The 17,778-nt window shown below is 43.2% G+C and overlaps 1 protein-coding gene across 1 annotated transcript in view; it reads left to right on the top strand.

Annotated features, from left to right (window-relative positions):
- The window catches only part of LOC126351894 (slit homolog 2 protein-like), a 32,084-nt gene that overhangs the window by 718 nt on the left and 13,588 nt on the right, over nt 1-17,778 (top strand). Inside the window, exon 2 of the mRNA XM_050002642.1 lies at nt 59-292. Coding sequence (XP_049858599.1) covers nt 59-292 — 234 coding nt within the window. The remainder of the gene's footprint in view (nt 1-58; nt 293-17,778) is intronic.

Raw genomic sequence — 17,778 nt, 5'->3', positions numbered from 1 at the left:
TTTAAGAAACATTGACATTGTTTCATTACAGATTAGACATATTTAATATATGTTTCAGAATCAAGGAATAACTTCCCTAAAGTACCTTAATGTGAGTGGCAATCACATTAAGTATATTGAAATGAATGCCTTCAGTGGACTAAACAAACTACAAATTCTAGATCTATCAAAGAACCATTTGCACTACCTGTTTGTCAAAACATTTGACGTGCTTGACAGTTTGAGAGCTCTCTATATGTCTGGAAACAAATTCAGTAAATGGACGTGGGAGCTGAATTTGAATTCACTTAAGGTATGGAACCATTCTGGCCTCGGCCACAGGCTCTTTCGCACATGTAGTAATAATTTAGAGTTTTATAGTTGATATGGAGTGTAACCATAGTTTTAACATGACTGAAATTGTAAGCTTTCATAAACATGTTCGTAACTGTTTTATCATCACCACCATCTTCTTCGTGCATTAGGCCCTTTGACCCTTTGTGAACTCTTAACTTTATCATTTAATCTTCTCTTTAGTGCCGACCGCGGTGGCTGAGCGGTTCTAGGTGCCTCAGTCTGAAACTATGCGAGTGCTGCAATCGCAGGTTTGAATCCTGCCTCGGGCATGGATGTGTGTGATGTCCTTAGGTTAGTTAGTTTTCAGTAACGTTCTAAGTTCTAGGGGACTGATGACCTCAGATGTTAAGTCCCATAGTGCTCAGAGCCATTTGAGCTATTTCTCTTTAGTCTGCACACACAACCAAGGCATCCATGCTTATATTTGTAAATCAATTTAGGCAAACATTCATCATCAATGCCTATCTGTTCTATACGAGATCTCCAATTTTGATAATCTTCTAAGATTATGTCATTTCAGGTGTAGATACTGAGCATCTGCCACATATCCCCTTTTGTGCCTCTTTGGCATCCCCACAATTGATTGAAGAAATGGCATTTCAGAGGCATAGAACCTCAGCATTGTTTTCTTCCTCAGTTTGTTTCTTAATTAGAACACACAGTCACACAAGTAAATGAACACTCAATGCATAACAAGTTTTAGTCTTAGTTATTTGATGTGTACATTTTCAATAAAATCCTATTGTTATCACAGTTTGCAATATTGCTGGTACAATCAGGACTGGGATAGGGAACTGAAGATGACATTTGAAGCAGATCAGGCTTAAACACATTGGTTCAGAAGTGGACAGCCCCTGAGCACCTCAATACAGTGTTTATTTAACAACTGTTTTTATCTTACATGGACATACATTGATATGAATGCAACATAGTTCAGAGGAATATTCTTGAATGCCGGGCTTAAGCCCCTTTGGAATCTCACAAACATGTAGCACAATCTGAAGTTACAGTGTTAACACAATCTCTAACAAACTCTAATAATTAAATACTTAACCCAAAATCCTTAACTAAACTTGATTTAATCAAGAAACCTTTAAAACATTTAAAATCATCATCAAAACTTAAAAAAGGAACATTATTAAAGCTTAAAACATTAGAAAATACTATTAATTTTGAAGCTGGCCCATGGAGCGAGTATTAGACCCTGTAAATCTAATCCAGACATTGGGCACTGTCCATTCTTGTGAAATTATTTACAAAGTTAAGAATACCAAGACAGTCTAGGATAAACCAAAGTAACATTCAGTCATGTGTAGCAACCCCATTAGAAAGATACTATTAACATTGAAATTGGTCAGCGGAGTGAGTGTAGCTCACAGTTGACCTTAACCCAGACTTTGGACACTGCCTCAGATATTTACATAGTTAAATATACGGACTGACGCAGATAGACAAGATTAATATTAAACTCAAAATTAGTCAGTGGAGAGAGTATAGCTCCCAGTTCAACTTAATCCGGACCTCAGGCATTACCCCTTTTGAGAAACTGTTTATATAGTAAATACACAAAATACAGAGAGACATAAAGATTAATAAACCTTAGCTTTTTTTAAAAATCATGTAATTATCTAACCATTAAAACTTCTTATTCTGCGATATAATAAATAATTATGGAAACACTGCCCTTTTTTAAAAAAACACAATCCAAATCAAGCTAGGTATTGGGCACTGTCTTATTTTATAACAAATAACTACAGCAGATAGAGAGTGCCAAATGTGTTAAGCTGCTATTGAATCACAGGCAAGTAAGTAATGATTTTTAACAAGCATTGCCCAGTGGAAACTCACCAGCTGCCAAACACATTTAACAAACAGCACATTAAGCTCAATGGCAGCCACTCAATGGAATCTGAACACATTACAGAAAGGGCTCTGAGTACACACATACATTAGTTGATAGGAGCTGCCCTGGAGCTGGCAAGGACCTGCAGCAGCTTTAAGGTAAATTTTTGTAGCACTAATGGAATACAAAGGCCTCACTGGTATGTAAGACCTCAGGCCTAAACACTGCCTGTCCTTTCACACCAACTAAATTTGCATAGGCTTCTACAACAGATGACAGACACAGCTAAAAACTGTGCAGTCTTTGTGTTTCCTGAGTGCACCTCAACAAGGCTACCTTAGGCACGCAAATAATTGCCACTAATAATTCCATCATGTGCACACGGCACTTGTGCCTCTTTTAGAAACTACACAGTTGAGCACTTGCAGTCTTGCAGAATCACAAAAAAATCTTCTAAGTAAATATAGTCTGACAGTCAGTAACCCAAGAAGCCTCAGTCGAAACAGACAGAATGGATAGGTTCACCGAAATGAAAGCACACAAGTCTATGGGTGTGGCTGGTCACTTCACTCCCAAGCAGATGGCAATTTGCCCATCCACCAGCAATTCAACATCAGCCCATTCCAGAACTGCTGCCTGCTTGACAACACATGCCCAGTGATTCACCATGCAACCTCAGTGCCAGCAAAATGGTTGATGCAGAGCTTAGTATCAATGGGCTCTGTGTGCTGCGACTGACCTCCCTTGCTTGATCCATGACAGCTTAAGAACTTACCACACTGGTGCACATGGTTGCCAATCGGTAGGAGGCTAAAGTCTTTGGATCAGGAGATGGACTGCTGCGCAAGTACTGATATGGTCTCCACAACTGCCTGTAGTACTTCATCATTATTAGTATCATTTGCATCTATTATTGAGGATAACAGTGATGCTATTAACAGTTTCAGAACCATGAAATAATTTTATCTGGAGATAAGGAATTCAATGAAGCATGTCACTAACAATCAATTACAGGTACTCAAATAATAAGGCATTTTGTTCCACTGTTAAAAATAGGAAAACCAGGGCAGAGATTTATAGTTGGTAAATGTGATGAAATATAAAGCATAGAGAGACTGAAATGCAGACCTGAATATTCTTTCAGAAATTGCAGTTACATTTGCTATTGATATAAGCACTTAAAACAGATAAAAGCTTACTGTTAATCAGAGCAGTGGGCTTCGTCATTAGAGAGGAAAGAGGAATTGGTTAGGAGAGTTTGGAAATGTCGGGGAGGGGATGGTGACATGTTGTAATATTATATTGCATTGCCTGTATTATTTTGATGTATGATGCCAAGTTCCTTCAGATATGCCATATGTCCAAAGGAACAGGCACTGTGATCATTACAGCCATTAATAAATACATTAAAGGTATTCACATTTGTGAATATGGACCACCAGCAGCTGTAGAATGGAATGATGACAATGAAAATTTGTGCCGGACCGGTACTAGAACCTGGATATATTGCTTATTGCGAGTGGTCACCTTACCATTTGGCTATCAGTGTACGACTCATGGCCAGACCCGAACTTCCATATGTCATCAATTGCGCATCTACAACCTGTACTTGTACATCCACTATGTATATTCTTGTACAGGGGAGACATTTTACTTGAATGTCATTTACCCGGTGTCAAAAGATAAATATGATATTTCAGTGCCTGTATTATTTCGATTTACAATGCATGGATGTGCATGCATGTCCAAAGGAACAGGCACTGTGGCAACTCCCGCCATTATGAAATACGTTAAATGGCTGTAGTTACTGAAGTAAATGGTTCTAGTCACTACAGGGGATGGACAGAGAGAGGGGGTAGGAGGCGTTGGGAAGAGAGAGGGGGCAGAAGGGGATGGATAGAGAGAGAAGAGGACAGAGAGAGGATGGAGTAGTGGGAAAGGCAGAAAGAAGGTATAGTGCATGAATGGAAAAGGAAGAAGGGGGGAGAAAATGAACAGAGAAAGGGGAATTAGAGATGTGGTCAGAGGGAGGGGGAGGAATATACAGTCAGAAATGGGGGAGGAGGGAGATGGGGAAAGAGTGGGGGGAGAAGGAAATAAGAGACAATGAGACTGGGGAGGAGGAGGTAGACTGACAGAGATGGGAGGAAGAGAATATGTGTGTCTGTATGTCTGGGATCTCCTCCTAAAGGTGGCACACAAACAGAAAACTTCATGCACTGTGAGTTTTATAACCTAGCTCCAGTATTAGTGGAGATACGGGCAAACACTTGCCTTTCCAGCCTCTGCCATATAGGCTGTCCTGCACAATGTATGTGTTTGCCTTATTCACCTGCTTTGCAGGGCAAATTAAACATCTCGGTTAGGTAGCAGTTTTATAGCCCCAGACATGTAGACTGACCTGCACAACAGACATGTTGTGTTGGTGTAGTATCAACCCTCCAGCTTTGTATGGCAACCTGTGCCTCAGGTGCAAGAAGTGGTTTTTGAACCACATATGTGTAGGCTGCCCTGTTGTGTTCGAGAAGTATCAGCCAGCAATATTGACCTGTTTTGCAGGGGCTACAAGTGCAGATGGGCACAGCTGGGAGCTAACAGAGGTGGACAGAGGAGAGGATGAACAAAGAGACAGGCGATGGCAGGGAGGAATAGAGAGAGGAGAACGAAGTCATAGATAGGGATAGTGGGGAGGAGGTGTATAGGGAGAGGGGGACAGAAGGATGTGGATAGGGAGAGGGGAGCACAAGATTATGGAAAGAGAGGCTGAGGCAGGAGGAGAAAGACAGAGGGAGAGGGAGGAGAGGAGATGGACAGGAAAAGGGGGGGGGGGGGGGGAGAAGATTGGTAGAGATAGGAGGACGAGATGACAGAGAGAAAAGGGGGATGAGGAGATGGGCAAAGAGGGGGAGGATGAGAGAGAGAAAGAGAGTAGGAAGGAGAAGAGGTGGACAGATAGAGATGGTAATATTATGTGGACAGAAAGGTGGGGGAGGAATATGTGGACATAGAGTGGTGGGAGGACATGTGTGCAGTATATCTGTCTAACACCTACTGTGGTGAAGCATTAAAACAATTACAACACTATCCGGGTGCCTAAGAGGAGTCTTTACACAATGAAATTACTGCAAGTGTGTAAAAGCTGCTGGGAATCCAAGTAAGATTGTTTCTGCAGACAAGCATGCAAACACTTTCTAAATAATGCTGTAAATAATCTCCCACAGGGATAGGATAGGAACAATAATGATGTAATGAATATTTTAAAAAAATCATAGCAACCAGTGAATTAAATCGCCAGCTGCCTGCCCCCCGCTCTGCAAACTTTGACTTTAAGCGATGCCACTTCCCTGATGCCACAATCTACCACAAGGTAATGCCCCACCTAGTGCCATGTTGCAGCAGGGCAATGTGCATTGCCCACACGGGCACCTTTAGCTTACCACCAATATGGAATCCGAGGATTTATTGCACTCTAAAACATGTCACCACCATAGGATGTGAATGTTAGAAAAAATGCACTTTGTTAAAAGAAAATGTGAGGGGAAGACTGGGCCAAGATTCAAGACTACCCAGTGCTTGGCACCCATCACTCTACTATTGTCACTGCCACCAGCCATACAAGTCTCATGCTGGTTGAGGAACAAGTAACACAGCTGCACATCGTACACAAGGCACATTCCACCTTCATTAGAGTTCCAGCTGAAGGCACATCTAAAACCTGACACTGGCCACACATTGAATATAGCAGTCTACAGTCTGCAGCAGACAGATAGAAACATGCCACCATCAAACACAAGTGAGAACTCAACACTAAACAGCCCATCATAAAATGTTGTAATATATATCTTTATAATTTCTGAGAATAATTCAAATAATGACATGTTATTAACATTCAATCATCTTGACAAACTACTAACACTAGTAAAGTTCTCCTGTACATCAGGGCATCAGGGACTTAGAAGTTAACTAGGAAAAAAAAAAAAAACATTCTGGAGCAATTATACAAACAGCCATTTAATGATGACAGCCTGGCCACTGTTCTAGAATCATTAAATATGCATTTTTTATGTACAAAGCGGTAAATTATGATGGCAGTGTGACATCATACAAGATGGGCATACACGTTGGTTCGTACAATGTATTGTCAAATCCTGTAACATATGAAGAAAAAAATGAAGGCTGAAGTACATTATCCCCACCGCCAATACAAGCAAAATGATTTTAAAGTAGAATTTTACAGTTTCACACAGTCATCAACCTCTAGGCTGCCTTGCATGACAGACATGTTATGTGGGCTTAGTACTTGCCCGCATTATCGACCTGTTTTGCTGGCGCTATATGTGCAGATGGATACAAGTGGAAGGATAAGGCTGAGGTGGATAAAGGAGGGGAAGGGGGGAGAGAGAGAGAGAGAGAGAGAGAGAGAGAGAGAGAGATGATTGTGGGTGTGGGGAGAGAAAGAGGACGAAAAAGTGCATGGACAGAAAGAGGGCAAAGGAAGAGTAGGTGCACAGAGAGGGGGCAGTGAAGAGGAGATGGACAGACGGAGAGGAGAATTAGGAATGCGAAGAGAGAGAGAGAGAGGTGGGGAAAAGACATGAGTATGATATGTGTCAAATTTGTATGTGGGCAAAACCACAAGGAAGGGTGCAGAGAGAGAGAGAGAGAGAGAGAGCGGGAGAGAGAGAGAGAGAGAGAGAGAGAGAGAGAGAGAGAGAGAGAGAGAGAGAAAGAAAGTGTGTGTGTGTGTGTGTGTGTGTGTGTGTGTGTGTGTGTGTGTGTGTGTGTGTGTGTTTGTGTGTAAAAAGCTCCCAAACCATCGGATGAATTTCAACCAAATTTGGCACACCGAATAGCAGACTGCCCTGCACAACAGGCAAAGTATATGGGGAGAGTATCAGATTGCCGGATCAACCTGTTTTGCAAGGCGTCTACTTGTCAGGGACAAGAAACAGTTTTTGGGCCCCAACTTGGAAGGCCACCCTGCATGATAGGCGTGTCGTGTTGTAGTAGTATCAGCCTGCTTTATTGACCTCTACATTGTGACCTGTATGTCAGGAGCAAATAAATGATTTTCCAAGCCCATGACACGTAGCCTGCCTTGTGAGACATGCATGTTACGGGAGTAGCATTGGCCTGGTTTGTTGAACTTTATTGCAGGAGCTATTTGAAGTGTAGTAGTTAGCTGTAAAAGCACTGTCAGCAAGTAGCCAGCTGCTTCCTAGAAAAAATTTTCTGGCAGGCCCAAGTTGCCAGATTCCTGCATGTGCAGAGCAATCTGCATTGTAGTAGGGGTTATTTTGTTTACAGCTCTCACAGCAATTGAAAACAAAACAGATTTCTGTGACTGGAACTAATAAGTGAATTAAGATACATTCTCATAATTATGGAAGACTAAAATATGTTATTAGTTTCAGTTTTCTAATTTTATTTCCTCATTATTGGCAATCAAGAATTAACCGCCATGCAGAAAGATGATGTTATTTTTGTCGGTTTGCTAAAGAAATGTGGCTTTTATTAATCATTGCTGTAGAGGCTGTCGATTCCACACCATTGGCTTGTTTCAACTATTCACTGAATTTCAAGTACATGTTTTCATTTTCTGGCATGTGTGGCATTATGCCATAATAAAGCACTAAACATGATATAATACAGTATATAACTGTTTCTTCCTCCCTCACATATTTCATATGTTTGTGTATTTTCTTTTAATAAGAAGGAATGACAGGAAAAGAGGGCAATGATTTTTACCTGACAATCTCAAGAAAGGTTTAGTGGCTGGATACTGGATTTCAGAATTAGTGATTGCAATAAAATTTAGCTCAAAAGGGAGAATCAGTTATAAAGAAGCATCTTACTTATGCAATGGCATAAGTGCATGGGACTAGCTGGGAGACCTGTCATCTTATTAAGAAAATGTTAGTAGTTATGGCATTGCCTAATTAACAAAGGGATGCCACGACTATGTTATTTGAAACTGAAATAATGACAGAATAATTTGAGGACATCGGACTTTGAAATCTCTGAAGTAAACATTTCAGTAGACAAGGTATTTTGGCAGTGCAATTTGCACTAACACAATTGAAAATTTCTACTGGCCAAATGCATCTCTTAGTTATCGGCATATGGCAACACTCCCATAGACCATCTAATGCTGTAATAAGAAACATCAACAATTATTTAAAATAGTGGTGATGAATGTTAATTAAATTATTAGAACAACTGATTGCATTAACATTAACGTATTTTACCAACAGTGTAGGAAAAGACAGATCAAGTTGCAGATGGGCACAATTACAAGACACATTCAGCCACAGCCTTCATCAATAAAAGAGAGACTCAAGCTATTCACACACACACACACACACACACACACACACACACACACACACACACACACACACACACCTCAGCGCTTACTGATGAAGGCTGTGGCCAAAAGCTTTATATAAGATTCCTTTAATTGTGCCTGCCTGCAACTAGATGTGACTTATTTACAGTAAGTACCAATCCTGCATTGTTGATATTCCTAATAGGAGTTTCCACTGTTTGATTTAAACATATTTAACAATATCTGTGTAAATGTTACACATTACAAAATGGTTACCACACGTATAATGAAAAGGTGTCTAGTTGTAACTAGAGGTAAAACAGAAATGTGTCTCTGTCACATGCGTAAGGGAGACGTAAAACAGTCATTCATTAATTTAAACAAAATACATCATAGAGAGTAAGTAAACGTTCTTAAACGTAGCTCATCACTGCACAGTCGATGTGATGCTGTTACAAGTGCTGGTACTCAAAGAAAATTGGCATCCTGAAAACCACACTGAAAAACTTAATACGAGGTGGGGGCCTAGTTCATTGTGAATCTGGACATATGAATATGCACTTAAAGCCAAATTATGCATTTTAGTATGGTTTACAAATTTCCGATGTTCTTGGAGTATTCTCCGAGGTCCTGTTTCTTCTATGATATAATGTCTCTTAATGTTATTTACGTACAAAAAAAATCGTAAATCTTCACACGAGGATGAATAAGCAGGCAAATTTGATCAGTAGTATTGAATAAAATGTTTTCTCTCAAATATATTGACAACCTTAGCAGAATTTTACATATCTGCCTTCCATGATACACAATATTTTTTGATCACAACATGTTTTAACACTTGTCTGGTAGCTCCTCTAGGCTTAATGTTATTTCTTAATTTAATTTAATTGTGCCATTCTTTGGCAAATTATAGACTAGCAGTACACTGTGCTTTTGTCATTTTAACTCCCCACAAGGCTTTATATTTACTCCTGGATTAGAATGTAAACTGTCAATTATACAGTATCTTGGCTTCAGAAATAACCTTGTTAATTTTTTTTTTGTACAGTTTGAAAAAGTAATGAAAGTGTTATAGTTCTTAGTTCTGGCATATACAAACCTGACTGGAAATGCTATATAAAATTATTGCAGTGTTAAAATCGCCACATAGGAAAATATTAGGGTACTTTGAGCTGTAGTGTTTAGTTTTGAAATGAATATTATGCCAAGGACTGATTTCTTATTTTGCATTCCTTATTTGGATAGGATATGATAAAGCCATGGGTAGTTCACATAACTAATGAGGAAGTATTGAATAGGATTGGGGAGAAGAGAAGTTTGTGGCACAACTTGACCAGAAGAAGGGATCAGTTGGTAGGACATGTTCTGAGGCATCAAGGGATCACCAATTTAGTATTGGAGGGTAGCGTAGAGGGTAAAAATCGTAGAAGGAGACCAAGAGATGAATACACTAAGCAGATTCAGAAGGATGTAGGTTGCAGTAGGTACTGGGAGATGAAGAAGCTTGCACAGGATAGAGTAGCATGGAGAGCTGCATCAAACCAGTCTCATGACTGAAGACCACTACAACAACAACAAGTATGAGGAAGTTATACCCCATGTATAAAATCTCTACCATTCAAACAATTGATAAGGTTTACAGTTCCAGGAGAACACACATTGTCACTTAATGCAGAAAATATGTATTTTCACATGGTACAAAGCGTATTTTTAACTGGGAATTTTTTTTCACTTGTCTGGGTGTACACCTGTGCTGCATGTGCAGCAACAATATGAGCAACAGTTGGCTCTACAGTGACACGACAAACTGCTATAAATTGGTTACTTCAAGGACAGCTCTGAGCCAGATGCCCTGTAGCATATATTCCACTGACCCCAGCTACCACCATTTGCAACTTCACTGGTGGGCAGGGTGGAGGTCTGATGTGTTTTCTGGTAAAAGCTGGTTGTGCCTCAGTGCCAGTGATGATCATGTGCTAGTTAGAAACAGACTAGTTGAGAACCTGCAACCAACTTGTCAGTGTGCTAGACACACTGGACCTACACCTACAGTTATGGTCTGGGGTGCAATTTCATATGACAGCAGGAGCACTCTAGTGGTTATCGCACTCGTCCTGACTGCGAATTTGTATGTCAGTCTTGTGATTTGACCTACTGGGCTGCCATTCATGAACAGCATTCCAGGTGGTGTTTTCCAACAGTATACCTCTTGCCCACATACCACTGTTGTAACCCAAAATGCTCTACTGGTTGTCAACATGTTGCGTTGGCTAGCTTGATCACCAGATCTGTCTCCGATGGAACTCATACGGGACATCATCAGATGACAGCTCCAGATTCATCCAAAAACATCATTAACCATTCCTGTATTGACCAAAATAAGTGCGACGGACATGGAACTCCATCCCACAAACTGACATCCAGCACCTGCACAACACAATGCTTGCACATTTGCATGCTTGCATTCAACATTCTGCTAGTTACGCCAGTTATTAGTGTACCAGCATTTCACATTTTCAATGGCTTACCTGGTGCTTACATTAACATGTGATCTTGCAGTATAAACCCTTTAACTGCTCTGGACGTGTTAACGCGTGCACCTTTGTACCTGTCCCTGTGTGGTCTGAACGTGTTTATGTGCACCACCAGTCTTTCTACCTGGTACTCTGAACGTGTCTATGCATAAACACGTTCAGAGTGTCATGTAGAAGGACTGGTGGTGCGCGTAAACACATTTAGAGCACAGAGAGACAAGTACAAAGTCACACGTGTTAACAGGTCCAGAGCAGTTAAAGCGTTAATCACATAAATATGTTACCTAGACAAATGTATTCTCAAAATTTCACTACTCTACATTATTTATGTTTCACTGTTGTACTTTTTCTCTGTGAGCGTATGTTCACAAGCCATTAAAGGGTACTGATGGGTCCTTAAAAAGTTTTAAATGATAACATCATGGCACCCTTCTAGTTGAAACTGCCATGTAATAGAAGACTTTGGATGACCATGCTGTTGCCAATGAGTTGCATGACACTCTTAACTTTTGTACAGTTGTGGTTACAAGCACCGATATAATGGAGCTGGATCCCACAGAATTACATGAAAAATCAAAAAGTATGGATGTTACGGAAGTGCAGAACTATACAAGGAGAGTCAATGACACATTGTAAAAACTGCGATGTTTATTCTAACCTTCAGCACTTCATAACTACCTGAACATATTCTTGCAGACTATATTCCCCTTTAGGTTGAAAAAGTCTGGGATACCACTTGGAAGTGCAACATCCTTCACCAATATCATGAGATCAACTACATGGAGGTCTGCTGCTTCTTATCCAGTACTTCCTTGAAGACAGATGCTTTTGATATCACTTTGGTGGTACCTTGTCTAGCCTCGGTATTCAAAAGAATATGGTCCCATAAGACAGTATAGATAGTTGCTATCAGTGACATCTCCTGTGCAGTCGGGAACTCTGTTGCTTGCTCTTTGTGGACAACTTCATGAACTTCTCTGCAGCTGGCCATCAACTAATAAAACTGGTTTTAGGTTCTCACAAGAGAAGACTACTTGTTTCAGTTTTAATTGTGCTTGTTGAAGTTTTAACCAATGAGAGCTCATGATGGGGGTAATATTTTAAATTTTAAGGACAATGCGATTTTTGAGCCTAGTATTTGACATGAAATTTAACCTGGAAACATCTGCAAACAAAAGGCAGTAAATCACTGAATATTTTGAAATTCCTCAGTAGAATAGTGCAGGGAGCTGACAGGTCCAGTCTCCTGCAGTTTTATAGGGCAGATCACAGTCATATTCTGGCAGTGTGGTTTGTGGATCAGCATTTACCTCCTGCCTCAAGATGTTAGACATTGTTCATCATGAGGGCATTTGGACATCAACTGCAGCTTGTCAGACCAGCACAGTTCAGTCTCTGTGTGCAGAGGTTGGTGAACAACCACCCCAGATTTGGCAGCCCCTTCTTCTGCCTCGACAGGCCCTGAAAATCCTAGCATTACCTCATTTATTAGCATTTTGTGCAGTGGTCCACTCCAGCTTTGAGCATCTGTTCAGGAATTGGTCTTATGCTATGGAGTCATTCAGGTAACATGCCACTGACTCTCTTACAGATCTGGATATATTAGTACTCTGAATATACAGCCAGGGTTGGAACAAACTGTTGCCCTGATGTCTTCAGAAGTCCAAAGTGTCTTTAAGCTTGATGTAGAACAAGGAAACTTGTACTCCAGATTATGTTATTTTAAGCTTTATGCAATACAAGGTAACTTTTACTCCATATCACGAGTTCTTGAGTTTCAAATATGCTTAATGGTTTTATCGTGGTGTGTATGGATGGTTGCCAGCAAGGGAATGCACTCAGTCTGAGCTGTTTTCCCTAATAGGGATTTCCAAGTACATCCTCCAAAACACTTGGAAAATTATGAAGCAGAATTATATGACATTATGATGACACTGGAGTGGATTCAAAGGCTTCACAATACAAAGCTTCTTGACTGTTCTGACTCATTTTGGGGGCTGCAAGCAGTACACTCCATCTACCCACTAGACCTGTTGATTGAGATCATTCATAATGAACATCACCTTATGGCAGACAAAACACTTGTGGAGCTGATGAGGTCGACACCAGCATCGATATAAGTTCGTCTTTGGGCGCTGAGCATCGTCTTTGGGCTGTTCCACCATGTTCAGTTCTTTGTGAGCCTTGCATGTGTTTAGGTGAATAAATGAACTACTGCTAAATGTGTGTTGTTTGGTGTAACCAACTCGAACTTCTCCCTCACTGGTGACCCTGAGTTGTAAAATCTTCTGTTTTCGCCGTTTTACTGTGTCCATGACCTCCGCGTCGGTTATTTTCACACATCAACACAGCATTCAAACAATGACTTCGGCCCAGCCCCTAACGCCGGATTTTGTGATCAACATGCATCATGTTGCGGGCGATGTACAGCTGCCAGGACTGCAACACGATGCCTCTCACTTGATGATTCCACCAATTTTGCCAGACGTTTTCGAACCTGCAACAGTAAGTGAGGTTAGGAGTGTGCATGACTCTGGTTATCAAATGCCTTTGTTCCCGCCACATGTGCCCTCCCTCATCGACTGTGCAATTACCTCTTACAGATCTTTGTGCAGTGCGGGACCAATGCTGATTTCTGCAAATGCTTCATTGCACAACCTACTACTGCCAGGACAACGATTTGCCACGCCGAAATCCGTGCAGTACCACATGGATACCTGCCACATGGCCGGAACTGCTTCGTCCACAGGTCAACCTCCTCAGCATCTGACCATGCCCGTGCCTGCCTTGGTTCAGCATCAGCACATGCCTTCCTACTTCGATACCTCATACTGCAACAGGAACAATTACCTGTTATCTGTGCCTGACCCCCACCTTCGTCCCACCGCTACACCTCAGTGTTTTGTGCCATGACATTTACCTTATCCGCACACCATTTTGAATGGAGTAACTATGAACAGTTAACATTCACACACCCCGTCCCATGTTTGACGTAATTTCCCACTCTGGGCTTCTGGACAGCCCGCACCTCTGCAACCTCCCTGCAACACATGTGGCCCCAGCTCTGGTCATACGTCGAGCTTTCTGGGGGCTAACACGCGTTCTCAAACTTTGAACTTTTTCTCACCTGTCGCCCCTGCACCGTCTCCAGTCGAGCTTCCGCTACCATTCTCAGCACATCTCATTGCCTCATCCGCATCGGTCTTCCGCGACGCATCAATCTAAACACACCTGCAACACGTTGAGCTTCCACAACCGCAGTTGACACATTATGGTGTCTCACCCACGTCAGCCTTCCGCGTCACGACGGATTGCGCTCAACCACAATGTGTCACCTTCATGTTACCACCCGAACAGCCGTCGTTGCCACATCCCCTGGAGGGTCACTCTCCTGGAATACTACTGCAACATCAGCTCAATTCAGGCAGTGCCACGGTGAACTCAACTCAACCTGTTCTTCAGGACACTCTACAATGCTTATTGACGCTTCCCCTGTTTAATCCCGACAGAGCTGCAACCTGGTTCAAAATTGTGGACAAAGTGTTTGACCATTACAAACTCGACGAGTCAACCAGGTTTCAGTGCCTTATCGCCCACCTGCACGACCAGGAGGACTTGATTGCCGACCTGGTCGACACCCCAAACTCATCTACCTGGTACACTCTAGCCAAAAAGACAGCTATGTCAGCTTGCATGCTCAACTGAGGCGGCAATACAGCAAGTGCTCCACGCCGAGCAACTAGGCAATGACAAACCTTCCCAGCTTTGGAGACGGCTACGTGCCCTGGTCAGCGCCAATCTATTCTCTGACACAGCTCTCCTCGCCATCTGATCAGATAAACTATCTCCTCACATACGCTTTGCTTTGGCTCAGAGGTGTCCTGAGCCTGTTGAGCAAAGAATGACAATTGCTGACAAGCTACACGATGCATCACTGCTCTATTTCGCCAGCCACTGCCTACCTGACAAGTCTCAGGTTCAGGCTCATCGCCCTGCGGCCGACAATTCCGCTCACTCCAGGAAGCAGTAAACAAGCAACTGGGACGTCACGAGCTCTGCCCACAGTCATTCCCCCTCCTGCAAGCGAACCTGCTGTGGCCACCGAACCTCGGCCACTGCCAATGACAACGCTTTCAGCAGGAAATGCAACTGCACTACCTGTACTGTTACTTCCACACACGGTTTGGTGAGGCGGCACAGAATTGCAGACCACCTTGCTACTTCCCACATGCCAATCACAGGTAGGTCCAGGTGCTGCCTACTGAGCACAACATGACCGGCACAACCCCCCCCCCCCCTCCCCAGTGCGCTCCATTCCATCCGGTAACGACCGGATAATTGCGGACAACTTCTTTACATTTCTTGGGATACCTAGTGGACATGGGCGCCGATGTTTCGCTGCTGCCTACAGCCTTAGTCTCGTCGAACATCCGCCCTCATCATACTTCACTGCAAGCCGTGAATTCAACTAAACTACAATGCTCGAGTTCAACTTCCCACATCGTCTCACTCTCCGCAAACTGCAAACCTGAGTGGACTTTCTTGGTGTGCGAAATTGATGAACCTATACTACGCATAGACTTCTTGCGACACCACAAACTTTCACCGGACCTAGTGCGAAACACCACTGTGCTGTGTTGAGCAACCCTCCCCCATCCGTGACACATTGATCCGGGCTCATCTCATCCGTAGACGCTTGTCTCTGTCGATGACGTTACAAGAAATCACGCACAAGTGGCTTGTCGAGGTTGAACATGTTGCTCGGCTACGCAAGGAAAACTTTGAGCTCTCCCTCCGGCTCCACGAAACACAGCTCCAGCTCTCCGATGCAGCAAAGGAATTACAGACTCAACACCAAGGACAAAGCAAGGTCAGTAAGTGTGCCGAATCTGCTGGCAATCCCAGCAATCTAGCCTCCGTGTGTTTACCTCCCGCTATCCCTCGCGACTGTGCTATCATGACTGCCATAATGTGTACTGACAGCTCCACAGGGCCACACCCTCCTGACATGGCAGTGTTTGACACTCGGCTGGACACAAGTGCGCATGCACGATGAGCGACACTTGTTCCCGAACTGACGGTTCCTACCCTGCCCCTCGTGGACAGCACCTCAAACTATGCAACTTCACCCACAGCCGTGCTGCCACAGGCCGTGCCCTCGGACAATGGACTTACTAATGGCTCACGAACTCTACCGAGCTCACCCGACCACTGTGCCACTGCTTCGGGCTGGCGGCCATTGTGTCGCATTGACTCCTGGGACACTTTGCAGCCTCGGCTCCCGTCGGATCTCCTGAGTGGCTCCGAACACCATGACCACACCTCACCTGCCCCGCCTGCCACACATTGTAAACAAACTGCCTCCCGCACCACCGGCAACATTTCTGTCTTCACCAACGGCACGGTTCACAAGCTTTGCCTCAAGTCAGGTCCCTCGATCTCCAGTAAACCGCGTCAACATTGTCCCGAGCCCTTCTCCTAAGCTCCGGCATCATCGAAAACTCTGCCAAAAGCTGGTCTATGCCCATAAATATGACACCCAAGTAAGACGGGTTCTGGCACATGTGCGGAGACTACCATCGACTAAACGCACGAACAATTATGGACACCTACCCCATACCCAACATTGCCGACTTTACCAGCTCTCTCACAGGTGAGACCACGTTCTCTGTCATTGATTGCAAAGGGGCCTACCACCAGATCCCTGTGGCACCTGAAGACATCAAGAAGACAGCAATCACCACCCCGATCGGGTTATTTCAGTTTCAATTCGTGTCCTTCGCTCTGAAAAACGCAACCCAGACCTGGGAACACTTCATCAACAAAGTGCTATTTGGCCTAAAATTCTGCTTTGCATATCTTGATGACATTCTTGTGTTCAGCTCCCTCCGTCAAGGACAACATTCAACATGTACAAACTGTTGTGAACACACTGATGGCAGGAGGCATCGAGACCAACCAGGACAAATTGCAGCTACATCAACCCGCTGTCACTTTTCTTGGTTTTCGGGTCTCTGCCGACGGCATTTCACTGCCCCCTGAGAAAGTACAAACAATAATAAACCTACCCAGGCCGTCGTTATTCGAAGAGCTCTGGTGCTTTCTGGGGACAGTTAATTATTATCGTCGACATCTATCTCAGGCTATGGAGATTAAGGCTCCACTGATGGATGCCTTAGCAGACACCAAGACTTCTGGATCTCGGCCCATTCCATGGATCCCTGCTATGACTGACTCTTTCAATGCCCTCAAAACTCTTCTTGCCGAGGCCTGCACCATCATGCATCCTCATCCCAATGCACAGCTTTTCATCACCACAGATGAGAGTGATACTGCCATCGACACTGTTCTTAGCCAGACAATCGACAACCAAACTTTGCATCTTCATGCACAAGCTCACTAATGCACAATGGAAATATTCCGCGTTTGACAGGGAGTGTTTTAAGACTGACGTTGAGGGACATCCATTCAATGTTTTAATGGTCCACAAACCCCTGGCTGCGGCCATTACAAACCCGCCAGCTGACCCGCTTCCTCGCCGCTTCAGATACATGGACTTCATATCTCAGTCCACCACCGATGTCAGACACGTAAAGGGTGCTGACAATATAGTTGCTGATTTCCTTTCACAAGTCGATGCCATCCATTCTCAGTTAGACCTCTCTGAACTGCCTAACCTCCAACCCACCGACGAGGAAACACAAAACATGATTTTAGACTCTACTTCTTCACTACAT

Source organism: Schistocerca gregaria, chromosome 1 (genome assembly GCF_023897955.1).
Source record: "Schistocerca gregaria isolate iqSchGreg1 chromosome 1, iqSchGreg1.2, whole genome shotgun sequence".
Classification (NCBI taxonomy): Eukaryota; Metazoa; Arthropoda; class Insecta; order Orthoptera; family Acrididae; genus Schistocerca; species Schistocerca gregaria.
The sequence above is the reverse complement of the archived record's forward strand: the minus strand, read 5'-3'. Positions and strand labels throughout refer to the sequence as shown.